Source organism: Conger conger, chromosome 11 (genome assembly GCF_963514075.1).
Source record: "Conger conger chromosome 11, fConCon1.1, whole genome shotgun sequence".
Taxonomy (NCBI): domain Eukaryota; kingdom Metazoa; phylum Chordata; class Actinopteri; order Anguilliformes; family Congridae; genus Conger; species Conger conger.
Window position 1 is genome coordinate 27,563,668 of NC_083770.1, and position 26,550 is coordinate 27,590,217.

General features: G+C 45.7%; 1 protein-coding gene across 9 annotated transcripts in view; it reads right to left on the reverse strand.

Moving 5' to 3' along the window:
* Positions 1-23,848, reverse strand: part of LOC133141209 (AP2-associated protein kinase 1-like) — a 46,859-nt gene extending 23,011 nt beyond the window's left edge. For 8 of the 9 annotated variants that reach the window (XM_061261674.1, XM_061261669.1, XM_061261673.1 and 5 more), the window contains exons 1-12: positions 22,521-23,848; positions 12,394-12,512; positions 9,783-9,891; positions 8,746-8,888; positions 8,265-8,386; positions 6,799-6,880; positions 6,222-6,354; positions 5,569-5,672; positions 5,007-5,086; positions 4,712-4,869; positions 4,073-4,281; positions 66-359 (exon numbers count right to left, since the gene is read on the reverse strand). In XM_061261674.1, the coding sequence (XP_061117658.1) occupies positions 66-359; positions 4,073-4,281; positions 4,712-4,869; positions 5,007-5,086; positions 5,569-5,672; positions 6,222-6,354; positions 6,799-6,880; positions 8,265-8,386; positions 8,746-8,888; positions 9,783-9,891; positions 12,394-12,512; positions 22,521-22,680 (1,713 nt within the window). In that variant the 5' untranslated portion in view covers positions 22,681-23,848. The remainder of the gene's footprint in view (positions 1-65; positions 360-4,072; positions 4,282-4,711; positions 4,870-5,006; positions 5,087-5,568; positions 5,673-6,221; positions 6,355-6,798; positions 6,881-8,264; positions 8,387-8,745; positions 8,889-9,782; positions 9,892-12,393; positions 12,513-22,520) is intronic. The other variant, XM_061261672.1, reaches the window with a different exon arrangement.
* Positions 23,849-26,550: the final 2,702 nt, after the last annotated feature.

A 26,550-nucleotide genomic window follows, 5' to 3' on the forward strand; every position in this document is an offset into this window, starting at 1 on the left:
AGAGAGAGAGAGACGCTCCACAGCTGCATGGTCTGCAGCACAGCCAGCTGTAGGCAGGCCGTTACCGTCTGCCCTGACGCAGCTGCCGAGGGCAGTGGGGCGGGGCCTGGCACGGCGGGCGGGGTTGGGCTAGGCTGCCGCTGGGAGGGTCCGGCCCCAGCTTTCTGGGGGGCGGAGCCAGCTGCCGCGACGACGGCAGGCTGCTGCACCGTTGGTTTAGGTTGGAGCTGCGCGGCCACGCCCGCAGCGGTCTGAGGTACCGCTACCGGCAGCTGCACCACGGGAGCCTGAGCAGACTGCACGGCCTGCTGCTGTTGGTAGACGCTCTGCATCTGCTGCTGCTGCATGGCCTGGGAATGCTGGCACACAGACGAGCAGCAGAGTTACACATCGCTGCTACAGAGAGCACACAGACGAGCAGCAGAGTTACACAGCGCTGCTACAGAGAGCACACAGACGAGCAGCAGAGTTACACAGCGCTGCTACAGAGAGCACACAGACGAGCAGCAGAGTTACACAGCGCTGCTACAGAGAGCACACAGACGAGCAGCAGAGTTACACAGCGCTGCTACAGAGAGCACACAGACGAGCAGCAGAGTTACACAGCGCTGCTACAGAGAGCACACAGACGAGCAGCAGAGTTACACAGCGCTGCTACAGAGAGCACACAGACGAGCAGCAGAGTTACACAGCGCTGCTACAGAGAGCACAAAGACGAGCAGCAGTTACACAGCGCTGCTACAGAGAGCACATAGACGAGCAGCAGACTTACACAGCGCTGCTACAGAGAGCACACAGACAGGGAAGAGTAATACAGCACTGCTACAGAGAGCTCACAGATAGAGGAGAAGAGTTACACAGCGCTGCTAAAGAGAGCTCACAGACAGAGAAGAAGAGTTACACAGCACTGTTAGGCCCACAAGGCACTAAAAGCCAAGACTGAGAAATTGCTGAGTGCACACCTGCACCAATTAGACTCAGGGTGTTGGGTTTCATACAAGTGTGCATCAGATTATGTAGGCATGTGTCTATACACCAACACTCACACTCTCTCCCACACACACACACACACACACACACACACACACACACACACACACACACACACACACACACACACACAGGAACACTCTGTATCCTTAAGAGCTCAGATTACAATAGCTAGCGATGCAGCAGTAAAAATAGAAATATCAATGAGGCGATGAGAATCTCGCAGTGAAAAATGCGTAGGCTGCCTCTCTGCCTCTCTCCCGCGGAGAGCACGTGGCCAACTTTCCGCTGCGTCTGCCTTTCCGGCCCTTACAGCCTGGCTCTGGGGCTGTCACAGTGCCGATAAACCGGGCGACAGCGACCGCGCTCTGACAGGCTGAATAACGAGCCTGCCTCAGCGTGTTTACCTCTCACCAGCCCTGCAGGAGGTGCTACACGAGAGCCACGCCGCGGCGCCAAGGCTAACGCTAGCGTCTGGCGTTCAGCAGCCGCTGGTATGAAACCGTCGGAGACAGGGTGTGCCTGGAGCTCCATCTACACTGTGCGGAGAACAATGAAAGGCTTACAGGACACATCAGCCTGTATCAAAAACCAATTCATGTCAACCATAAAAGCTTATCCACAAAATAAGGTGGGACAATTATCTTACTCCTTTTATCCATGATTACACATTGTGACACGAAGCACTGAATTTCACAATCATCCACAGTACAAAAGGCCTTCCACTTTCCCAGAGAGGAGGTGATGATGAGTAGCAAGCTGGAAATGATGGAAGTGCGAGGCAGATATCGGCAAAAACAAAGCAAGCGGGAGGTTAGAAACACCCCCCCTCATCCAGAAAAGCCCTGTAAGAACCAGCAGTACTGATGGACACTGCGGGACACAGTAACAAGCAGGAGGGAAGGGGGAACACTCAAACTGCATCTGTTATAAAAGCAAAGACGTTGAAACACAAGCCAGGAAGAATCGAAAGAGAGCAACACACAGGCCTGCCGCCATAGCTTTTCTTCATTGTGGAGAAGCAAAATAGTTACTGCCCAGAAGTTTAAAATTCTACTGTTGAGGTCTGAGCACTTTGCAGGCAGAGACATTTCACGCTTTATCTTCGAGATGAAGGGGAGATGAGAGGTAAGAGGTAAAAGGAGGGCAGCCTCCCGGAAAAACACATTCATTACAGGGAGAAGAGACGACACAGGGCAATTACTAGAAGTAGGATTGAGAAGTGCTACTGTGCAGGAGGAGTGAACAACACAAAGAGAGCGCATGACCCAAAACCAAAGACACTGGGGGGGAAAAAATCACACAGGACACCTCAGGGTCAGCTTATACTTTTTAAGGGATGAGTTGAATGAAAAATATCGATTGAGTCTTCAATCTCCATGCCAAGCATTTGCCCTGGAGTGCACTCACAGGAGAAAAATGCCAAAATGTCACTCTGACCCCATAATCGGGCCATTATTTAAAGGTTATAAATTGATTCTGTGTATGTGTCTGAAAAGCAATTTGGAGGCACAACAGTTCAGTAGCTCCGTTCTTAAAGTTGTGCTTTGAACTGTGTATTCCATTGCACACAATGTCTTTAGTTCTACTAATTAAATGAATTTCTGATTTACTCTTTTCAATGACAACAAACCAGTGCCCTAAACCAAATTAAGAAAACAAATAAAATGAGCTATTTTTATTTCATTCAAAAGTAATGCTGACAAGCAGGCAACAACATAATTAAACAATAAACAAAATAACTTATCAGCCCTCTACATTTGTGGTATGGCATAACATAAATACTGTTTTAGTCTGGTTATTTCAGCACTCCCCTTTCCATTTCAGAAATAAGCATTTTTCTGAAGGTCTGTCAGGTCTTTTGCTGTTACAGTAATTAGAGTTTAATGTACATGAGCTGCAGAGGGAAGGTGGTACCTTTACAAATGAATGTATACCTTTAATTCCTTGTCCCATTACTTTGCAAACTACAATGAATATGCTATCTTCTGGCCTGAGTACACTTTGTCTATATGGTTTAATGCTACTTGTGGCATTCTATAATCATCTACAGTGTTATTGATTAGGGGTCCCACCAATCAAAATGCAACAAATCACTCAACATCAAACCAATTAGGATGATGGACATATTAACAGCTTTCAAAAGGTAGAAATGAAAGGTTTTTCTAGAACCCAGAGGAGGGAGAGAAGCTGATCCAGCATTTAATGACAGCAGGTTAATATCATAATTAATTATATATATATATGTATAATATATTATACATTAATTATATCAGTGTTTCCACATGAATGAAGTTAATGTATAGGTATTTTAAAATGAATTACGCATTTTATGTCTTCTTAAAAAATCACCACCAGCTAAGTGTGACGCCTTCAAAATTCATAAAACCTTGCATTCATTCTGTCCAAGTCCTACATATGGAAACCTGAGCTCAACAAGCTGCTTGTGTTAAACACCACAACCACCCCATGCCCAAAATCCTAGAAGAAAAACTGACATGCAATAACAGTTTTGGTCAGGAAGATTTTAACAACAACAACCCTGACCACGCTCCGTTGTATTTAACACAGTATTTGACTGAATTTAAGAAGCTGGGGGCAAGGCCACCTGCAAAAAAGACCTATCCATCAGAGAGTCAAGATAAAGCAACATCAGAACATGGAGCAGCTTGACACATGGTAATGAGAAACAATGGCTTTGGTACCTCGTAACGGTTCCCCTTACACCAGCATACCACAGTAACTCCTAGAACAGGGATCATCAAACCAGCACCTCAAATCCAAATCCAGTCCTGCCATTCTTTTCTCCTGGGTAATTAACAGAACAATTAGTGCTACCGATTGGCCAGACTGTCTTCACATTTGACCATCTGACTCCCAGGTGAAGAAAGTGTGGAGAACTGGCAGTTCTCAGATCTTGAGGACCATGATTTGTTCCCTGAACGACCCACGAAGTACCCATTTACCATTCAAACAGATGGAAGGAGACAGCTCTGACCCACCCATGGATCTGTGCTGATTTGTGTTAATGAGGATGTGTGTTTTCCAGTAAAGCGCACGGACAGCCTCTTGCCTACACTACCTGCTGAGCAGCCTGCTGTTGAGGACTGAAGAAGGCTCCGGCCTGCTGCTTCATGAAGAGCTGCTGGTGCTGAGGCGTGGCCTGGGCCTGGGAAGGAGGGGCCTGGGGCTGACTGGGCGTGGCCTGCTGCTGGGAGGCGGGAGTCTGCGGAGATGGCGCCTTCTGTGATTGGATGGTTGCAGCTGGTTGCGCAGTGCCTAGGCTCACGCCTACGACAAAAGGAGGAGGTTATTTTGGAAGCATTGTTATCTTGACATATAATTTCAACAAATTCCGAAACGTATCTATATGTCGTATCAGTGCCTATGAGCAAGCCGAAGCCAGTCTGAAGTAAGGATGAAGGATCTCCTAAATGCCCGGGGCCTGGGTCTTGATATAAACCACTTCTAAGATTTTAACAGATGGTCAAATTGACAGACCAGCATTATCAAGCTGAACTGTGGCAGCCAAAGAATTATGCAGCTTGTCAAATTCAATACTAGACGCGCTTCGTAGCGAGGCAGTGGCACATAAGGGACAGGAACTGCAGCAGGCTTCTCTGCCAGCAGATCCCCTTTGTCTCCAGACAGATTCCTTCACTGGCCAAGTGCTGTCTGACAGCAGACGGAGGAAGAGGGACCGATTAGACGGATTAGGTACCGATTGGCTGAGCGCCTCCGGGGGCCATGTTGGCCCTCTTGCGGGGGGTGAGGGCAGGCTGTATGGGCAGGATGCCACCGATGGGCTGAGGCTGGCCGGCTTTGGGGCGCTGGCGTGGGGCGATGGAGGTTTCGGTGGTGGGAACGGGGTCTGTTAGTCTAGAGGAGCAGAAAGACACAATATATACAGTCAAGACCCAGAGAATATCCTTTTTCACAACACAAGAGGAGCAATGTTGGATTACCGCCCGTGTTTGTCTGTAGAAACTTGATAGACAAAAGCGCTTATTTTTCACCTGGCTTTGGTCTGGCTCTTCTTGGCCACAGCCTCACTGGCTCTGATTGGCTCAGGGAGTTTTGCTGGAATGGGGGAATTCTAGGAGAAACACAAAATAGTAACAGGATTCAATGCTGGACAAAGCCAAAGATAACACTTTCAAACTTAAATAGCTTTAAACAGTCTCATCAATTGGTAAGAGTCAAGTCTAAAGGTTAGATTGTAAGAAAAATAGTTGAAACTACTTTTGCGGTTGCGTTCAGTTCAAGTACAAGGCGGTAAATGATTGTGAATCCACTTAAATGAGTTATTAAGCATCCAAATAACATGCATTGCTTTATGGCTCACCTGGGTGCATTTCAAACCAATTAACATGGTTGCTAATTTATTATATTTTGGCTGCGGTGGCAATTAGCGGAGAGTATCGGATTTATATTTATTGATAAAAGCCTGGCTGGTGGAGGAGTGCCAAATGGCAAACTCGAGCAGCATTATTTGCTCTTTCATTACTCTGGAAACTGTAACATTTAAGAGCAGAATGTGGCATGAAATCCACATAGGGAGCTGTGGCAGGGACTCACCTGTACGTTCTGAACAGGGCATTCCCGCCGGGCCTGTTTGAAGGAGAAGTAGGACACCTGGTAGATATCTGGTCTCGTATCAGGGTCCGGCTCAAGCATGTAACCTTTTAAAAAAAGAGGGAGAGTGAATATATCATTCCAAACATAAAGAGGCCAGTAATCTCTATAGCATAAATGAAAGATAACAAAATAATTGTGCCATGAATCTACAGTATAGGAGGCATAATTCTACAGTCAAGAGGCAACAAGGAGTACCCAAAAAAAAAAAGAGAAGGGAAATATTACAAAAAATCACAGCCATATTATCAAAAAGGGAAAAAGTAGGAAAGGACAGGTAAACGGAGTAGGAAAGGGCAGGTAAATTGAGTAGGAAAGGGCAGGTAAAATGAGTACAGAAGGGCAGGTAAACTGAGTACAGAAGGGCAGGTAAACTGAGTACAGAAGGGCAGGTAAACTGAGTACAGAAGGGCAGGTAAACTGAGTACAGAAGGGCAGGTAAACTGAGTACAGAAGGGCAGGTAAACTGAGTACAGAAGGGCAGGTAAAATGAGTAGGAAAGGGCAGGTATACTGAGTAGGAAAGGGCAGGTAAACTGAGTACAGAAGGGCAGGTAAAATGAGCACAGAAGGACAGGTGGAATGGGGCACACTCACGGATGAGGCAGTGCATGTCCTGTGAATAGCGTGAATTGTCTGGAATGGTGAAGCTGCCATCGCAAATGGCCACCTGGCTCTCTCCGAAGGGCAGAGTGAAGTAACAGAGCTTATACAGCAGGCAGCCCATGGCCTGAGCAAAAGACACACAGGAGAAACAGCACAGTTACCAGCACACTCAACTACTGCAGCTTACAATTAGAGATAATGAAAAGAGACCTCACTGGAGGTTTCTCGACTGAGCAAGGCTAGTCCAGTTACACTCTGAAGGACGGCATACTCGCCTAGAACAGTGATTCCCAAACCTCTCCTCAGTTACCCCCAGCCGGATTCAGGTGATTGGGGGTTTTTTTTTTGGTTGTATTCTCAAAAATGTAAGCACACTGACACAACTATTCAAGTCCTTGATCGGTTGAATCAGCTGTGCTTGAGGTGGAACACCTGAAATACCTGGATGCGGCTGGGGGTAACTGTAGAGAGGTTTGAGAACCACTGGCATCCCAATTCATTAAGAACACAAAAGCAAAAAAAAAATGCTCAAGGAAATAGAAGCAGGGCTATGGAGATGTGGCCTCACCCAGATGTCAGCCTTGGTGGTGATGACCTTGCCACCATAGAGGTTGACCATCTCCGGGGCTCGGTATGAGAGTGTGGTGTACCTGGGAAACGGGAATCAAAGGGGGGCTTGTGAGGAGGTTAGGGGTTATGGGTTAGTGCCTGCTCTTGATACACATTCAACCAGCTACAACATGGCTCACACACATGAGCATTTTTCAAATTCTCAAATTAAATCTATGACTTTTCATTCAACAAAAGTTAAATGGCAAAAAAAAAAAAATCGAAGAAATATGCTTTTGAATTAAATCCTTTTTCACAGTTTGTACTCGCTTAGTTCAGCGCATTACTCAATGTAATACGCCACTTGCAATGTCAGCATTTCTTTCTATTCTGAAGGAGTATCAGTTCTGTGACTGGCAGTGAGGCAGTCCATTTCCGTTCTGACACACTGAGAGCAAACAGCGTTTTATGGCTTATTTATAAAGCGTGGTATCGGTTATTGTTTTGTATTCACATGGGATCTACAGGTGAAAATGATGAAGACGGGTCCGTGCGGATATCCATCAGCTCACAGGAAATGAAGAGGAGAGGGCAAACGCACTTCTACACTGACAATCAATCAATAGCAGATCGTGCTGGTCAGGCTACAGCGCTCATTAAACACGTTCCCTGCACTTTCAAACGTGTCTGCTGGGTGCCAATTACCAGATGTGCTGAGACGTGTGTATCTGCACAAATGTACCCCAAATAGCCCACTGTACAAAACCTGTGGTCAAGGCAACACAGTGAAATAACCCCACATGTACCAACAGAATAACACATTGTCAGAACTCAGAACACTGTCAGCAGGAAACTGCAGTTCATTCTTCTTGACGGAACATTGTGAGATATTGTCACGCACCGCGAGAAAAGCACGTTCATCCCCGATTCTATCAACAGCCACAAAAAGGGCATAAATGAAAATCCATTATCTACAAAAATTCATAGCATCTCATCCTTCAGCCGTCTGTCTAAGGCCGTATTAGTTACCCAATTGCACTGTCAAATTGTTGTTGTCTCCATGGTTACATCCAGTTTATGATAGATTTTATTTTTGATAGACATTACTAAAAACATGACTCATGTTAGATGCTCACATGTTAAGTATTTTCCAGAGTTAACTTCACCCTGTGTGACACCAGATCCTTGATGCTTAGCACATTGGGGGGGGGTTTAGCTTAATGCAAATCAGACTACCTACGCAGTTCCTCTACAAATCTGCAAACTGTTGTGCATTTCTTGCATGTGTCAGTTTGCTTTCGCTTTCACACAAAAAAGAAAAAGTGACTTGACCCACACATTTCAGTCGATGATAAAGGGTCAAAACAACAAGCACAGCCATAGCCAGTCAACCATGATCATGTTTGGGTTAATGGAGCCTTAAGGCCCCTTTACGCTAAGGAAAAAGGGGAGTTTTTGTTCTTGGATATCACATCACACGCTCACTTCTTTATCTCCTCCTCTACTGCCGGCACACCCTCGCTCTGCGGGTTCTGAAATTTGTTGGTGGCGCTGCCAAAATCGCACAACACATAGTGCCCTCGGTCATGAAGCAGGATGTTCTCCACCTGCCGTGAGAGGGATACAGAGAACAAAGAGAGAGGAGAAAGGGGGAGGGAGAGAGACAGATGTAGAGAGAGGAAAGCAAGTGGAGAGAAGGGGGAGGGAGGGAAAGAGAGAGATTGATTTTTGGATATCCTAGAAAAACCTCCTCTCCCACATGACCATGTTAGTATTAAATTTCACCAAAACATCTATGGTGATTAACCTTGATAAGGTATGTTAAACAGCTCCAGACATAGGCTCTCACAGTCTGACAGAATCTCAGAGCTAGGCATTCAGTCTAAGTATGTAGTTTGAGTGTCACACAGTTAAGCGGTGTCCGGGGGAGCGGGGGAGGTAGCTAGCTCTGCGTAAACGTGCGCACTTTCAGGTCGCGGTGGACGATCGGGGTCTTGCACTGGTGCAGTCGGGCCACCGCCTCGCATGTGTCACAGAAGATCTGCAGCACCTCGGCCTCCGTGAAGCCCGTCTGCAGCCGCTGGTTCATCAGGTTCACCACCTGCCCTCCTGCAGGGGGCGCACAAACACACTGGCATGTTACACACACAGAGCAAAGCGCGCACACACACACATACTGGCATGTTACATACACACACAGAGCAAAGCACACACACGCACACAAAGGCATGTTACACACACACACAGAGCAAAGCACACACACGCACACACATACTGGCATGTTACACACACACAGAGCAAAGCACACACATGCACATACTGGCATGTTACACACACACAGCACAAGCAAAGCTTAAATACATGCGCGCGCACGCACGCACGCACACACACACAAAGCAAGCAAAGCCTACACATACACACACAGGCACATTCTAAACACAGAGTTACAAAGGTACGCTAACTAGGCCTTTGATCTACTGTAGTATAAAGCACTTCTTTGTGACACACACCAATGTAAAATGTCTTCAGGCCCCTGCAAACTCTACGCAGCAGCCTGCAGCAGACAGTAATCACAGTGTGCTGCAGTGTCAGTGATCACTAAAGATTGGTGGCTCTGTGTGGGGGAGGGGTCTGACTTTTCAATGCCAATAAAACAAAAGCTCAGTTCCAGACTGTGGGAATCATCAAACTGCTCATCGGAAGAGCAGGCATCGTACATTAGTAAGCACCCAGGGTCCACGTGTACAGCTCTCAAGGCCTGAAGGCAAGGGCTAGGAGAGAACGGCCCAGCTCAGAGGAAGACACGATGCACTGAGGCGCTGACGCATCACAAGTGAAGAGAGCCATTGTACGGAGTTAAAGATGTTTCTGAGGAAATGACCACACAGCAGACTGCCAGACAAACAGACACAGACATACAGATGCAGACTGACTCGTAGGCAGACCAAACAGAGACGGACACAGACAGACAGATGCAGACAGAGCAAACAGACACAGACTCACCACGGCAGAAGTCCATGAGGATGAGGACTTCCCACACGTCTCCCGCTCCCACCGCCGTGATGCTGGAGTCCAGGAAGCCCACAATGTTTTTGTGGCCCACCAGGTCCCTCTGTGCACACACACAAACACACAAACACGTTTTACATTAGACCAGTGAACACTCTCCAGTGTCACAGTGCTATTGGCCACAGACTGTTGTATGAGTGCATGCTGAACCCACTCTAGCCCCAGCCCTCTGTTCTGGGGCTCAGCACGGGTGTCTGTGCAAGCCATACTGTGAGCACCCACCAACAGACTGATAATAATAATTATAACCACGGCAACAGTGATTCTGGCACAGCACCGTGCACTGCCGGAACCAATCAGCTCACAGATTTACTTCAGCATGGGGGTTATTTGGAGGGTGGGCATAACCGTCAATTCAACACTCCCACCCCCAACTGCTTACAAAATCCAACTGCACAAGGATTTTGTGACAGACTGTAAATGGTATCTCCAGAATTTATAAGTAGTGTCTGAATTACAAGCAAGGACACAAAGCCTACAAAGACAAGCTACTTAAGTTTGATCATTTCTTACTTATTTAATGCAAGTTCTCAGCCAAGTGTTTTCTTTTTAATGCATATTTACAAAGACCTATCAACTATTAATTGAACCTCCTGGTGTAAAAACTAAGGAATTTAATCACAAAAAAATAAGTTTTAAGTGAAATGTTTGAATTTGTTTGAATACAGGAAATTTAATTGATCAGCCCTAATGCTAACATCAGCACATTCTCCATTAAGGTATCAGCACAGATCTCTGACAACATGCTAAAGCCCTGTAGCTTATATTCAGTTTGCGCATAACAAGACTCATTTATACGCAATTGTGTGCATAGAATTGACATAGCAGCATATTATTATTTTGATTCAACAGATACTAAAAATAAATTGTATATATTACATACACTTTCTCTCCTAGTGAGAATCAAAGTGATTGGTTGGTGACACTATCATTGAGTGACCATAGTTAGTCATGACTTTAATTGGTCAATTACTTTAACAAATATTAATAATTATGTATAGGCCCATATACGTACATACTGTAGGCTACACAGCTGCTTCTACACTTTTATCCAGAATGACAGAGTAGGCATATATGAAGGAGATCATAGCAATAGACACGCTATACTCTACAATATACACTTTAATGCAGGCTCTATTAATTTATCACACAAGCTTAAACATTGTATGCTACGTACCAACACAGTTCATGGGCAAGCTATGTGGTCTGAAATAGCACACATGTTGGAAATAAAACATGCTTTAGAAAAGTGCAAAATAAGTATATTGCCTCTAACTTTAATATGCAAAATGGCCAATACAATGCACTACAGTTCATCTGAAGTCTTTCAAAGACTTAAGATCAAGTCTTGAAAGGTTTGAATCTTAAACAATCCTCCGAATTGGCTAGCACATGTTGTTTGACGTACAATATACTGAAAAATTGTCAGAGATCTGTGCTGATACTTCTCGATGGAAAGCAGGCTGATGTTAGCGTTAGGGCTGATCAATTTAATTTCCTGTCTTTTGAGGCTTTCAGCAAATGCAAACATTTCACTGAAAGGTGCAATAGGTCATTTCGGACTTCTAATGATCAAGAGAGAAATTGTAGAAACAAACACCCTAAAACCACAACATTGTTTATTCCGTCCCCTTCTCTGTGAACACACTGACGTTGAAACCCCCCACGCCATTGGCTGTGGCAATTAGAACCAAATTTAAGGACTATAAACACAGCCAGATGGTGAGTCAACATGTCAGTGATAGGAAGGTATTTACAATGGTCATGTAACAATGTTGAAACACAAATATTTTACCTATTGTACCTTTAAGACTTTATGTATGGTTGACAGTGAAGCCAGAACAGATTATTCACACTGTGTTATGTACCCAGCTGTTTCACTGCTGCCCCTAGTGGTGTGGTGGTGTTCTACTCTTCCTGTAGGATTGGCGGCACTCACTGGAAAGGCTGCAAAGACCTCCATGATGGCTGAGAGGGAGCTCACTGAAGCAGCCATCTGGGTACCATGCTGGCTATGCTTTGGTTTTTGCCGTTTTGTTAATATATCCAGTTCTTTTTGCTAATGAATGAATCTCTTTTGCAATTGTCTATAGCGCTTTATATTGTGACTCGCCAGGGGCGGGCCGTTACACTATGAAAATACGATGACTATTCAAACTGAGTGGGACCAGCCACTCCTTCAGATACACATATTCATGTCTTACCACATTGTCTTTCTTCTGCAATCCCAGAAATGTGTTTTTGTTGAAGGGATTTTGCCAGAATCTTTCACCACAGTCATAAAGCAGTGGGCTTCTGCACCATCACACTGCTGTTAAGTGAAAAGGTGTCATGTGAAGATGAAGATGGCGACTGAGATTACAGCCAGTGATGTTGGGTGTTGGTGTGCCATGTCTGTCAAAAATGCTGTTGGATCTTCATGGTCAACTTCATTACATCAGACCGTGGCATGCGTCTTTGTTAGTGCGGTTCAACATGGTGAGATTCTGGTTCCCAGCGTTCACCAAGGGCAGGGCGGGGCCGAACGGGAGCCATGGCCACTCACCTGTATCTGTATCTCCCGCTTGCAGACCTGCAGGTCGTGCTCGTTGTTGACGTACATCCTCTTGAGGGCGCAGCGGACGCCCTGGTGAGTCCGCACCAGAAACACGATGGCAAACCCTCCTGTGGGGGGAGAGGGGGGGTGGAGGACAGGTGGAGAGAAATGGGAAATGGGTGTGAAAGAGGGGGATTGAGAAAGGGGTGAGGGGTGATAGAGAGGGTGCAGGTGTGAAAGAGAGGAAGAATTTGATCAAGAGAGGGAGAAAGATGGGGGGTAGATGGAGAGGGAGATGGAAAGAAACATGAGTATCTACCGACATCACCAAGGAAAAACATCCACATGGTGAGACACACTTCTGATAGACATCAGTAGACATCACCCATCAAGGCATGCAGGTGTTACATTATCGCCAACACCACTCGAGATTTACAGCCAATTACCGCTATGAACCATCTCCACCTAATCAAAGTGTACTGCAAGTCCAGATCCCAGGAGGACTTCTTCAGTCTTGTGTTCAAACCACTAACTCATGCAATGGCCAATGAAATGCAAATGATTAATGTAAACTTAATTCCTGGGGATTTAGGCTCTATTGCGCCAATCTATTGAGCCGTTCTGGTGCCAGCCCAGTGGTTCCGGATGAATAAAAACAGGTTGGCGAGAATTCAAGATGGATGACGCTGCAGTTCCAAGTTAGTTATAACAGTGGCAATATTGCCATGGCTTTCATAATAAATATCCGGTGAATGTGCTCACTCCATTTTAAATCTCATTCTGACATCACAGGTGCCTCATACCATAAAACAGCAACATCATCATCATCATCATCATCACCCACGCGGCCACGCAGACAAGCTGGGAGAAACACAGGCCGCCACATCAGCAGCAGGGTAATACAGAGGTCGTGTGCAGTTCAAATGTGGCCTTTGGAAGCAGCACGTCACTCCCCTGCAGTCAAATGCCAGTGGCAGCAATGCGAAGTGAAACACAGGTTGTGTTAAAAACGGCGATTAAAAAGACGAAAGGCAGCGGTTCGGTGTGCCTGTCCCCGGAGGGGCGTGTGTGAAGCTACGCGCTGCGGAGCTCGGCATATGCGTGTCGTTCACACGTATGCGCCGGAGGTGAAAGGTGCAAGATGAGCATGCTACGCCGCCAAGCAATTCCTGGGTGTTGGGGAAACGTTCCGCGCACTGGCTGTCACTGTGGGGTGTTTTTCAGTGTGCAGCTGTCCTGTACACTACAGCCCAGTCCCAGCTGACTGATCCTGCAGATGGGCCCATTACACTGGCGCATGCACACACACACTAACATGCACACACACCCCCAGTCAAGCAGCTGCAGTGACTTGGCGCTGTTCTGGGAAGTCATGTAGCAAAAACAATTCAGTCAAAACTGGTGAAAGCTCTGATAACGGCTGGCTTTAAATAGCACACCGAGTCAGAGGGACGAGTGCTACAGATGCAGGTACTGTTGTGTGCATGATATTCCAACAGGTATACACAAACTGTGGATAATATTCCAACAGGGACACACACACTGTGGATAATAGTCCAACAGGGACACACACACTGTGGATAATATTCCAACAGGGACACACACACTGTGGATGATATTCCAACAGGGACACACACACTGTGGATGATATTCCAACAGGGACACACACACACACACACTGTGGATAATATTCCAACAGGGACACACACACACTGTGGATAATATCCCGACATGAACACACACAGACTGTGGATAGTATTCCGACAGGGACACACACACACTGTGGATAGTATTCCAACAGGGACACACACACACTGTGGATAGTATTCCAACAGGGACACACACACACACACACACACACCATGGACAATATTCCAACAGGGACACACACACACACACTGTGGATAATATTCCAACATGAAGACACACAGACTGTGGATAGTATTCCGACAGGGACACACACACACTGTGGATAGTATTCTAACAGGGACACACACACTGTGGATAATATTCCAACAGGGACACACACTGTGGATAATATTCCAACAGGGACACACACACACACTGTGAATAATATTCCAACATGAACACACACAGACTGTGGATAGTATTCCGACAGGGACACACACACTGTGGATAGTATTCCAACAGGGACACACACACTGTGGATAATATTCCAACAGGGACACACACTGTGGATACTATTCCAACAGGGACACACGCTGTGGATAATATTCCAATAGGGACACGCACACACTGTGGATAATATCCCAACCTGAACACACACACACAGACTGTGGATAGTATTCCAAGAGGGACACACACACTGTGGATAACATGAACACAGGTACTGTGCAAGCTATTCCAACAGGGACACAGGTACTGTAGATGCTATTGCAAAGGGGATCCAATCAGAAGGCACTCTGGGTGGGGTTTCATGCAGCTACATGTTCATCACACACACCTAAATCTGGGCTGCTGTTCCTACCTCACAGACACACACACACACAATCTTATCTCATAGTTATAAGATTCCAGATCTTAAAACTGCTTAATTTACCTAAAGCCACTGTTGGGGGTGGGGATTGGGGATTCTAGATCAGCCCATAACAGAACAAAGCAGAAGCCAGTGTCACTATTGTCTTCATAGCTTGGTGTAATGACTGGCTGATCTAGTCTCTCCACATAGTGATCACAAACATTTCATTAAGAGCCATAGCTGTCAATCCCAAAAGTATTCAGCATAATGCTCACCAGGAGAGGGTTAACTTCCGTAAAACCTTAAAAAAAGGATGCGTTTGAAGCAATATACTGTCTAAATGGCAATACATCTAGGAACTCATAAGCAGAAAGAGAAGTGAAATTCACAGATAACATCAGGGCAGCAGTGTTTATGCTTATGAGGCCCAGGATGTGGCATTGGTCTGCTTGTGTCACTTCCCCAGCTGCAGGCTGGAGAAAGGCGTGGACCGGGTGGAGAGAGGCTCCTCCCTGTGGGAGCTGGAGAAAGGTGTGGACCGGGTCGAGAGCGTCTCCTCCCTGCCTGCCCCCGCTGGGCAGGGTGTGTGCTGAACCAGCTCAGCCTGATTGGCACGGGCCTGTGAAAATGGCTGGGTGCTGGCTGAGGAGCTTGGCTGATAGGACTGATTTAGGTGTTTCCCAGTCTGCACCAACATTTCTGATCATAATGATGACAATCCAGGAATGGCCGGTCCCCCAAAGGTTTGTGTGTCCCCCCCAAGGTGGTTGTGCATGTGTCCCCACTGCACTTGTGTGCGTGTGTGCATGTCCACTGCCTTTATGTGGCTGCCTTTATATGTGTGCTTGTGTGCGCTGTGCAGATGTTTCAGTGCATTTGTGTGTGCATGTGCTTGTGTAAGGGAGTGCATGTGGACGTGTGTTTGCGGGTGCATGTTTGCATGTGCATGTGGACGTGCATTTGTGTGTGCATGTGTTTGCATGTGCTTGAGTAAGGGAGTGCATGTGGACGTGTTTGTGTGTGCATGTGGATGTGTGTTTGTGCATGCGTTTGCGTGTGCATGTGTTGGGATGCGTATGTTCATGTATGTTCATGTAGCGGTCCACGGCTCAGTGAATGTGTGAATGAGGGGCGGCTCCGTGCCCAGCTCAGCTCTGCTCCCATTACACCGGCAGCGTGGGCTTCAGAGCGCACAGACAGACAGATATGGGGCAGGATGATATTTCAGTAATCTGCCGGGACACACTCTGTGCCCTCTCACTGCTCTCTCCCCGATGCTCCTGCAGCTTTAAAGGCACAGGTGCACTCACACACTCACACACTCACACACTCACACACTCACACACTCACACACTCACACACTCACACACTCACACACTCACACACTCACACACCAACAGCTCCAGACCTTTTCTACTGAAGACCTGGAACCAGGCTGGCTGATTACTCCACTTTTCCACTGGAAAAACAGACTTGTGCAACTCGGAGTATGAAAGCAGCAGTCAAACTGAAGACTGAACAGACAGAAGAGGCCATGGCAGAGGTAGAGGCCAGCAGTCATGACTGGGAGGGTACTCCAATCAGATGGGTATGGGTACTGAAGACTAGTGGTAGGTCACCTGTCATTCACAAGTACGCAGTATATGATGCTGACTCTCCTCCAAATCAATGGTTCCCAAACCTCGCCTTGAGGAAATCCAGCCATCCAGGCATTTGATGTGTTCCATCACAAGCCCACCTAATACAACCAATTCAATTGCTGAGGAGAATTTTAGGAACCATCGCTCCCACTGAACCATGCCTGCAGCGTGCGAACCGTTCCATTGAAGGTTAAGGTTTTCTGAAGACGGCAGGGTCAGGGGTGTGAGATTAAACACACAGCACACATTTAAAGCAGCAGCTGCAGTGAGACTGGAGAGGCTGAATCCCATTACTGCAGCCCAGCCTGTGATCAGGCACGTGTTCTCTGGGTGAGCTACTGAGCTTCCACTACACAGCCACTGCTAATGGGGCTGGCTGCTGCATTATCACACATACAGGAAAGGTGACAGTTTGCAGAGTCCTCTTATTATCAAAGCCTACCGTCTCACGTGTCTGTTGGCAAAAACATACACGCGCATGTGCACGCGCACACGCACACATGGACGCACGCCTCTGGCTGTGAAAAGCGGACAGCGTTAAGCAGCATGCCATGCACCAGCTCACCAAGATGAGCTGAATTAGAGTGACCTGTCAAACCCTCCCCCAAGGGTCTGTGCATACACATACAAACACGCCTACACCGCCACATACATCCATACACATGCACTCGTACATATACTGCAGGTACACGTGCATAAAATGGATGTGGTGATGTGCATTCTGGGTCCTCTGGCGTTTTCATTCTGTACTCCTGTAATCCTACAGCGCCTGCACGTGAAATTAGAGATTAGCACCCCCCCGCCCCTTAAAACAGGAACCATCTTATCCTGCAGTAGTGTCAACAACAATGGCAGAAATAACCCATCCACACAGCTCAGAGCCAGGATAATACCCCACCACCGTACACACACACCACCAGTGTAGCGCTGTCTATATCAGGGCGGTGATGGGATTTACGCGACACCCTATGCTATAAATAAGGCCCTCTTTCCAGCGGGGGTTACCACGACACGGCGTAGCGCTGAGGGAAGGCGGTCAGGACACGGCGCTGCCGCAGGGCCATCGGCTCTTCTGATGTCAGGCGATCCGAGCCACAGCCGGCCGCCGCAGAGGCTAGTGTTACCGAGGGTAACCGTACACCTGCCCAGCCTGCCAGCCTGGCCACTGAACGCACTGAAGCCAACCTGTCCACTGCACAGCTGTCGTGACAAACACAAACGTTCTGGGGTGGGTTGGCTCGGTTCCTAGTGGTACCCTTAAAAGGGTGACATTGCGGAGAATGTAAGAAAGGTTAAAAGGTTCAAATCCCAAACAGTGTACTTCTGCTTTAACATTGAGCAATGTGACCGCAACTGTCATTTCCCAGATGTAAAAATTAAAGAAACAGGAGCCACGTGTTCTTACAAACAAAAAAAAAGCCAACGGCGATGTAAGAAGCTGCCAGAGCAGCCTTTGGGCTAGCTGGTGTGAAGGCTGACCAGCATCCTGACAGTTAGAGGATGTGCCATTTAATGAAACACCAGGCATACGCTCTGCGCCACGTCAACACTCTATCACACAGCCCTCTCCACCAGGAAGCACAGGACACAGAGAACTACTACATCAGCAAACATGAATCATCACTATTACAGCATTACTGCAGTCTGATTGAGGCTTGAGCAGCTCAACCCGATTTGGCTTCAGTGACATTACACCCAACTGAAAGAGCAGATTAAACCAGGCTGGAGATGGGGAGCTGAGGTCCTCAAAACAATGTCGAATTCTGGAGATGTCAAGGCCCTGTGCTAACATTTCTCGCAAGGAGCACGTGCACAATAATACATTCCAATTAGTACATGTTCTGCCAAATTATTTCTGCAGGCAGCACACATCAATCTTCAGGAGCACTACAAATAAAATAGGAGCAGTGTAGAGCCTTGAATGTAGTAGCAGAATAGCAACTTGACATGCCCAAAGCTCTCAGGCTGTGAAAAAAAAAGCACCTGACATTCCCACAAACGTCACAAAACTGTTACACGCCCCCCAAACCCAGAACCATCTGAGAAAACAACTGCAGTCAACCCACACAGAGCTGCACCTCTGGAAAACCAAGAGCCTCAAACACGATCCCTGCAAAAACATTCCAGCTATTTCCCTTTTTGAACATGACTACTGCACAGCACCGCCAGGAGAGAAACCACACAAGGCCAGAATAAAGAAATTGAGGACTGCCTGAACCCGAACGTTGGCCCAAGCTGAACACACGTCACTGCCCAAGGTTTGACACAACGGGACAAACGGACATCAGACCCGGTGCGAGTGAAGACAGTGAGGTTAAAACGGCAGGTAACCTGGCCTGAATTTAATCTCATCTCTAGGTTACCCTCTCAGAGAGAAACAGTGCACACTGCACTTGCTCAGATGCCTTTCTAAATAATACAGACTTGTGTGTAAATTGGCAGCTGCCCTGGTCAGAGACATAGCCAGAGGTCCTTGTGCCTGTTTGCCACCTCGTCTCCTGCACAGCACTCCTGCCTTCTGGACAGAAGCCATTTGGGACCCAGTGGGGGGCGGGGGAGGCGACACGGAGGCGCAGCCTCAGGGTCAGAGGGGAGTCAGCCGGCAGCAGAGGGCCGCAGGCTCGGACCTGGCAGATGGAACACGTCCGTATCAGCAATGAATAAATCACCCGCTGCCCATCCATTATTCAGCAGCGGGCCTTCTCGGTTAACGGGAAGCACCACGCTCTCTGCGGCTCTGGGCTGCGGTCCCCCCCAGTGCTCCCCTTGCTCCTTCGGCCATGACACGGCACAGACACAAAATGCTGGAGAGCTCAGAATTCACTGCGTTTATTCTCCCTCCCATCAATGGCCACAGGCAGGCCACAGTGTGGACCACAGAGCCACAGGCAGGCCACAGTGTGGACCACAGAGCCACAGGCAGGCCACAGTGTGGACCACAGAGCCACAGGCAGGCCACAGTGTGGACCACAGAGCCACAGGCAGGCCACAGTGTGGACCACAGAGCCTCAGGCCACAGCGTAGATGACAGAGGCTCTCTAGTGGATGGAGTGACAGGTTCGGTTTGAGGAATCGACCATAAGAACTCCTGCCAGAGAGGAAGATAAAGACGGCTGTCATTTTGAGAGGGCTTGAACGTTGTTGTCAGCCAGTATTTGGCACCCCTCAGAGTTCGATAGAAATAAATTGGCTGTGAAATGAAGACAATTACAGCCATCAACCCTATGCCTCTGCATCTGGCAGACAGTCTACTGCCCAGAACACTTCCTTGACATCACTGATCCACCTCAGAATAGAAACTGTGCAATATACAGTATCTGTTGGATCATCCATAGCTATGAATGTTATGCAAAGCCACAAGACAACACCTAGAGCAAAAATGTGTGAAATGTAATGAGCTCTGCAGGGGGGAGTGTTAAGCCTCTTGGGGCATTGACACTGATTGCAGGAATAAAACTGTGCCTTCACACTAGCAACAGCAGCTATAAGGCTAAAGCTCTTGTTTTCTGAACACACGCATCAGAAGCGCATGCCTCTGGTTTCATGTTGCACAGGAAAACAAACCACTGTCCTTCAAAGCTTTGATGCCCCTCCCACTCCAATCTGACTAATCGTAAAAGCCATGCTCTCAGGCGGCCAATAGCTTGGAGAGGTGGTCATTGCAGAGGTAGTACCTCCTGACAGCCAACAGAAAATGGCTACTTTCGGAATCGTTATCCTCTACTCTATATTCCGATAAAGTGGCTGAAACATTCCTAAATTCACAACAAGAATAACAAAGTGAGGCAAGGCTGTTGGATGTCAGACAATGAGTCGATCCAAACCTCATGATGTTAAAGGGGAATAATAAATAAAAGCGTTCAGCGTGGATGTGTGGATATACGGATCGTCAGGTCGGGTTTGAGTGCCTTGCATGCTCCAGAGGGCTTGAGGCTTAGACACGACATGGAGACATCAGCGTGGCGCAGCAGCCTGAGCTCGGGCACCGTGCCCCGTCCACACCTCACTCCAGCTCTCAAAGAGCAGTGACTCAGCAGTACTTTAACACAGCAGCCTTGGGATGCCAGGGGTGACTTGCGTGCCTGTCTCTGACAGACACGTTGACCAACAGATCCTCCAGCAACAGCAACCCAAACCTTCCACATGAAATCAAAACAAAATTCCATGACCTGGGTAAGACTTTGAATGAGGCGACAGCTGCAAAGAACAAAAGCCTCAAAAGGGAAGGGGAGGGGATTCAATCCTTTTTTCTTTCCTGTTTTTAAACAGGTGTAGCAGCGTATGTCCTAGAAGCTGGGTGAGGGGGGTGGTCATGTAAGAAACGAGGCAGCATCAGCATAAATTTCCAGCGATGTCACACACACATTGGGTGACCGGAAAAACAAACACTTAACCATTGGCTTGGCAACAGGAAGGGGCCCAGAAAGCAAGCCCACCACCTGACCTGCTGCGTGGCAGGAAGTGAGATTGACTAGCTGAGGGGCCCCCGGGGGGTGATACTGGAGGTGTTAGGGATGGTTGGGTAGGTCTCCGATTCATCAGCAGCAACAGGAACATTAAGGCAGCTGCCTCACACCGCAAAGGAGGGAAAAGAAGGAAATGGCAGCGGTTCAGACAGCCAGCACAGTTGTTACTCAAATAAACTTCCATGTCTTGCTGGGAGCAAGCCTTTCCATTTTAGGCTTTGAGCTCAATTAGCTATCTGGCAGACTGCAGTGTTTTTGAAGCAACATCTGAATTCTTTCAGCCAAACGAGATCTCTCATGTGTTCAAACAATGATAAACCCTCAGATATTTAGATCAAAGGCCCTGATTGTGGGGGGGTAGGGGTGCCTGCACACTACGGCTAAAACTTTGGAGTCCTGAAAGCTCATTAGACACAGGGTGAGTAATCTGCTCTTTAGCAGCGTGATTTAATGGAGTGAGAATGGACAGTGAAGTTCCTGCTCTCTCTCACTACAGGGATAATGAGTCTGGCGGAAAGCTAGGAACTCCAGCCGAAGGACATTTTGGGAATCCCAGTGGCAAGTGCCAGCAGCCCACGGCCCGCCTTCTCCAAGAAACAGGCAACTTAATCCTCACGTCCGCTTCGAAACTAATCATCTCATCAGGGTCATCAATTAGCAGTCCCGACTAAAATTACATTCTTAACATTGTTGTTGCAGTCTAAATGTTCTCCTGTAAGCCTATACGATTTTACCAGTATGCAACCACTTCATTTAAGGTCTAATAAGCAGTGACCTTCCCAGACTTATTGTCAGTAAAACAGCACATTTCAAGCACAGAACCATTGGGCCTATATCAAGTCAACAGAGTCCAAATAAAGGCAAAGTAGGTATACTGAAAAAGTGATGGGGTCAACATGTATTCCAAAGCCCCCCATCAATCAATGATAAAAGAAAAGTCAATGCTGCCTAAAGACATGATTCTGACAAAGTTATAGACAACACAGCACAACTCTGTGATAAAGAGCAGTGATTTGTTTTGGACATTTCATACTGTTTGACACTTCACTAGTTCTCCCTGTTATCATGGCTTGCCAATTACAATGTTCAAAGTCTGACAAAGATCCAGGACGCAGAACCTGAAAGGAACGTATGGAGAGGAAACCACGTGTAAAGCCACAGGATGTCCAGAACTCTTTTGGCTAATGGATATCATACATGACTCTTATCCAGGCTAACAGGGACAATCAATAAGTATCATGTAATTTGAACACTGAATCCAAAAATTTGAGCACATGGTCTGTTCATCTGATAATTGATAAAAACTGGAAATAAGCTTTGAGTTAAGAGTTAGCTGAACACATTACTTGAGAACCACTAGCATGCAGGTCATATTCCTTGGTAACTAGCCTATTAAATAATGGTAAATTTGCCAGCCGACGAATTACAAGTATGAAAGGCCTAACTTTACACTATGATTAGACTATGGAGAGAAAGACCTGAGCAGATTCAAACACGAAGATCAATAAAGACGAAGTACTAGTGCAAGTTAGCAAACACGAATTATCTTACCTTCAGCTAGAGTCTCGTCCACGGTGACCTGGTACCTCCCGATAGTGAAAACCCTTCCGATGAAACTGCCACCGCTACTGGACCCACTGCCTCCACCGCCAGCTCCAGAACCAGGCCCAGAGCTTACCAGCTCGCGTCGAGAATCAAAAAACTTCTTCATCCTCTCGTTATTGCGGAAAATTACCTCAATTATCAAGAAAATAAGTTATCGATAATTGGGTTATCGCTCAAAGCCGCCAGCTTCAGAAGCGTATGTGGTCAAAATAACACGACAACGTTGTTAGCGTTCCAGCTAGCGATGGCACAGAGACCGTTTAGACAAGCTAACGCTAGCCTATGTAGCTAGTGCTTAACAACGGAGTAACACTTTGTATTACAAGTAAAATGAACAAGTCACAAAGAAACAGTATTTTATCAGTTGACAAAACAGAGGTCAATACCAGACTGTCAGTATCCCTTTATATTGATAACGTAAGCTACCTGTCACCAGCAAACCAACTCTAAACCAAGGTTAAATTGATCAGACCCTTCAAATCCACGAAGACAGTTAGCTGGCAAGCGGACCAATTGACTGTTACGTTCAAAGCAAAAATCAATAAGAAAATATAAAAATAATATAAACATCTAACTGGTTAATCCGGTTAAAGCCGCAGCTGCTTCGATTGTCTGATAGTGTTGATTAGCCAGCTACCAAGCTAAACTAGCAAGATGGCTAGCTCACTAATGAATAATAGTCATTCAGTTAGCTAACAGCGATCTACGTGATTGTAGCTATATTTCCTTTCTTTTCCTTTTAAAAGCACATTCAATCATCTGAATCCATGGTGCCTTAATAAATAAAACAGCAGATGCATGTCATCTAGCGAGCTAAAGTAGCAAAACCGCTGCAATGATTAGCTACCTATGTGGCTAGCTAACTAGCTAGCTAGCTAAAAAACCAAGCTCCAGTTTGGACAGTTACAGGCAGCAAATGTTGCAATTGGAAACATCTTAATCCAGTACTTCCATTCAATGTAACACTTTAACGGTCTGTGTTTACAGTCTTCTTTGAGTATTTCCTTCCCTTCCCTTGATATTGATTACTAGCTAATTCAATGCCTGGTTTGCTCTTCTTAAAAAAACAGCTGAGCTGCTCATCCCCGTACCAGGAAATGCTACAAAACAGGAAATCAGGGATATAATGTATATACTTTACATTTTAACCTGCGATCAAATGATCTTTGTAAATTGCTATGGACGTTACTAAATTCGGGAAATACAAATAAATACGATAATCTGAATTACTGTCGATTCCTGACGAAACCTGGTAATTGTAGTCCCGCTCCGGGGCAAGAAGATACGGAAGAGGGAGGAGAAAAGGCATCACGACCACATCAGACAACCCCCTCACTTCCAGAAGATAGAAAACTACAACTCCCTTCAATGAAAAGAAGATTCGTTTAGCTAACATTTATTTTCAGTAAATTACAACAGACGAAACGTAATGAAATTGAACTGTAAACTACGTGTTTTTAAGGGTAGTTGTAGCTGGTTTTGTCTCACTGAACATGACGCACACAATCCATGTTTGGACCATTTTGGCAGGTTTACAACGACCCGAGACGTAATCTTGTATGTCTCATTTTAATTAGCTAAAGATAAAGATAATGTAAAAGAAAGTAATCATGGATTGATTCTAAAGTTTAAGAACTATTTTAATTATATCTTATGTGCAAATTACTGATCGCTATTTCAATTAGTAAATAGCCTAGGCTACCTATTTTATAAGTAGCGTCTCCTTCTAAACCTTACTACGGAATGAATGGCAACCTGCTTAAACACATATAACTCTTTGCTTAGATGACCATAGCAAAAAAGAGTATGCTACATGTCTATATGAAATCCAGTACCGCATATATCCATAGGCATGCAAATTACATATCCAAAGGTATTATCATGCATTCGTTTTTATTGGCTGCTATTCACAAATTTCAAATTTACCACTGGACTTCCTGTAGGTTTGCTTGGCTGTCAGCAGCTTTGTAAATCCAATCTCATTGACAAAAAAATATTTACAAAATGTTCAACAATCCCGAGGAGGTCGCTGTTACACTACATTTGAAATCTTCAACAATGGCAGTTTTTTTACAATTCTATTTTTCATAACGTCACCACTCGCCAACGTCATCGTCACTGAATCAAATTTCATTCTTGAGGTTTGTTTTATAGTTAGGCTATTTAATAGTAATATCATGGGGTATAAATCCAATAGGGTTGTTTATTCAGTCTATTATTGATATTTAAATCTTGGCAATATATTTTTATTTGCCACCTGTCACTCAAAATGTCTCACCTTTAAAGGGCTGTTTTATACAGCGTATTGTTGTCTTCCTGTTTCAGCACAGACACTACTGAAGAATAATGCGATTATTCAGTATGTCACATATCCTTTTAAGTGGCTGCTAGAACTACACACAGTGCTATATTTTACGGAAAATATGGGATCACATTTTGCCCAAAGAACAAATTAAATCATATAGCATATCAAATAGTGAAAACATATACAAGTAATTTTATGACAATTACAAGTTTCAGCTATTCCAAGTTGTGTACTGGGGGAAATATTTGTACAGAAAAATAGATATTAGAGGATACTAACAGTATGAAAAAATAAAACATCCCTAATATTTTTCAGTGAGCAGAAATTAAATTTTGCTGAACATTCTTGATACTTTCGAAAAAGTTAATTCAACTGAATGATCCATACAACTGTACATCATACTGAGTGCATCCATAATATCCAAATATAAATATATACTTTTCAAAATATATTCCAAGGATGGGATCATTTATTTCTTCTCAAAGAGTGGTGTCACATTCCTACTCCAGCATTTCAGACATTGGAGAGAGCTTAGGGCCACCAATTTGTCTCTACCATGTGACCTGGGGATTTAAACTTGTATTGGTTATCCACCAGGGGTCCTCATAGGCACTCCAGTGGCACAGTAAAGTTACTAATCATACAATTGAGTGTCTAATTCAGACATTTATGAAAACAAAAGTTGATCTAACATGGGGAGAGCCAGGAAGGAAATTGATCATGGATGGAAAGCATATATTTCAGCCAGTGGTCATCTCTGGGGCACTCAACTCGTTCTGCTAAAAAGCACATCTCTAACAGGAATGTTCCCCATGTGTACATAAAGCCTGTACATGATGGCTATAACTTATGCTGGTGACATCAGAGTTATTGTAAGAAATAGCTATGTAAATTGACCAATTGTCCTACATGGTTTGAAAGAGCATCAATAGAACTGAGTAACTAGACCAATACTCTACCTCCTGTTTTGCCTGGATGGTTAAAATGGAATTTTAAAAAATCAGATACTCAGTGTTTTTAGGTGAAGATGGGGTGCCAGTTAGAACTGGGATGGAGTTCTCAACCAAATCTAGGCAAGGTTGGATAAATGAAGATGGCTTCTAACCAAACTGTCATTTACTGTAGAGGATAGGTATTAATTATGAACAATTTGCTTGTGTCAATGCTGTGGCACAAATTAACATGCGTAGACCCACCAAGGAGATACAAGGAGCACTGCTGAGCTTTTCTGGGATGGACTGTAGTCCCAGAGGTATTCTGCCAGTGGTAGCGTGTTGGACTGAGGTTGGCAGTAGGATTTCTGCCTTTACACTGTAGTCACTCTGGAGACTTTTTCTAGAATGTTTTCTGGATTTTGCATTTAGTTTTGGCTTTGGTTGACAGCTGTTTTTATTGAAAACAAGTTAAATAGTTTTATCTGGTTCATGATCCGTTTATAATTTCATTTTGTTAACTTGGCATGCGGTTGCCAAGGTCTAATTTTGGACTGTTGAGTTTAGACTAGCTCTTGGTGGAAGCAGTACCAGTCTTTTCACACTGGCTCATTACTAATAAAAAAGGGTCTGTCAGACTTTTGTGATTGACAGCAGGAGATGGATAAGGGCAGCAGTCTTGGCTGTTAAACTGGATGTTAGACCAGTACAGGGAATGGGTGATCTGTCACAGGTACAA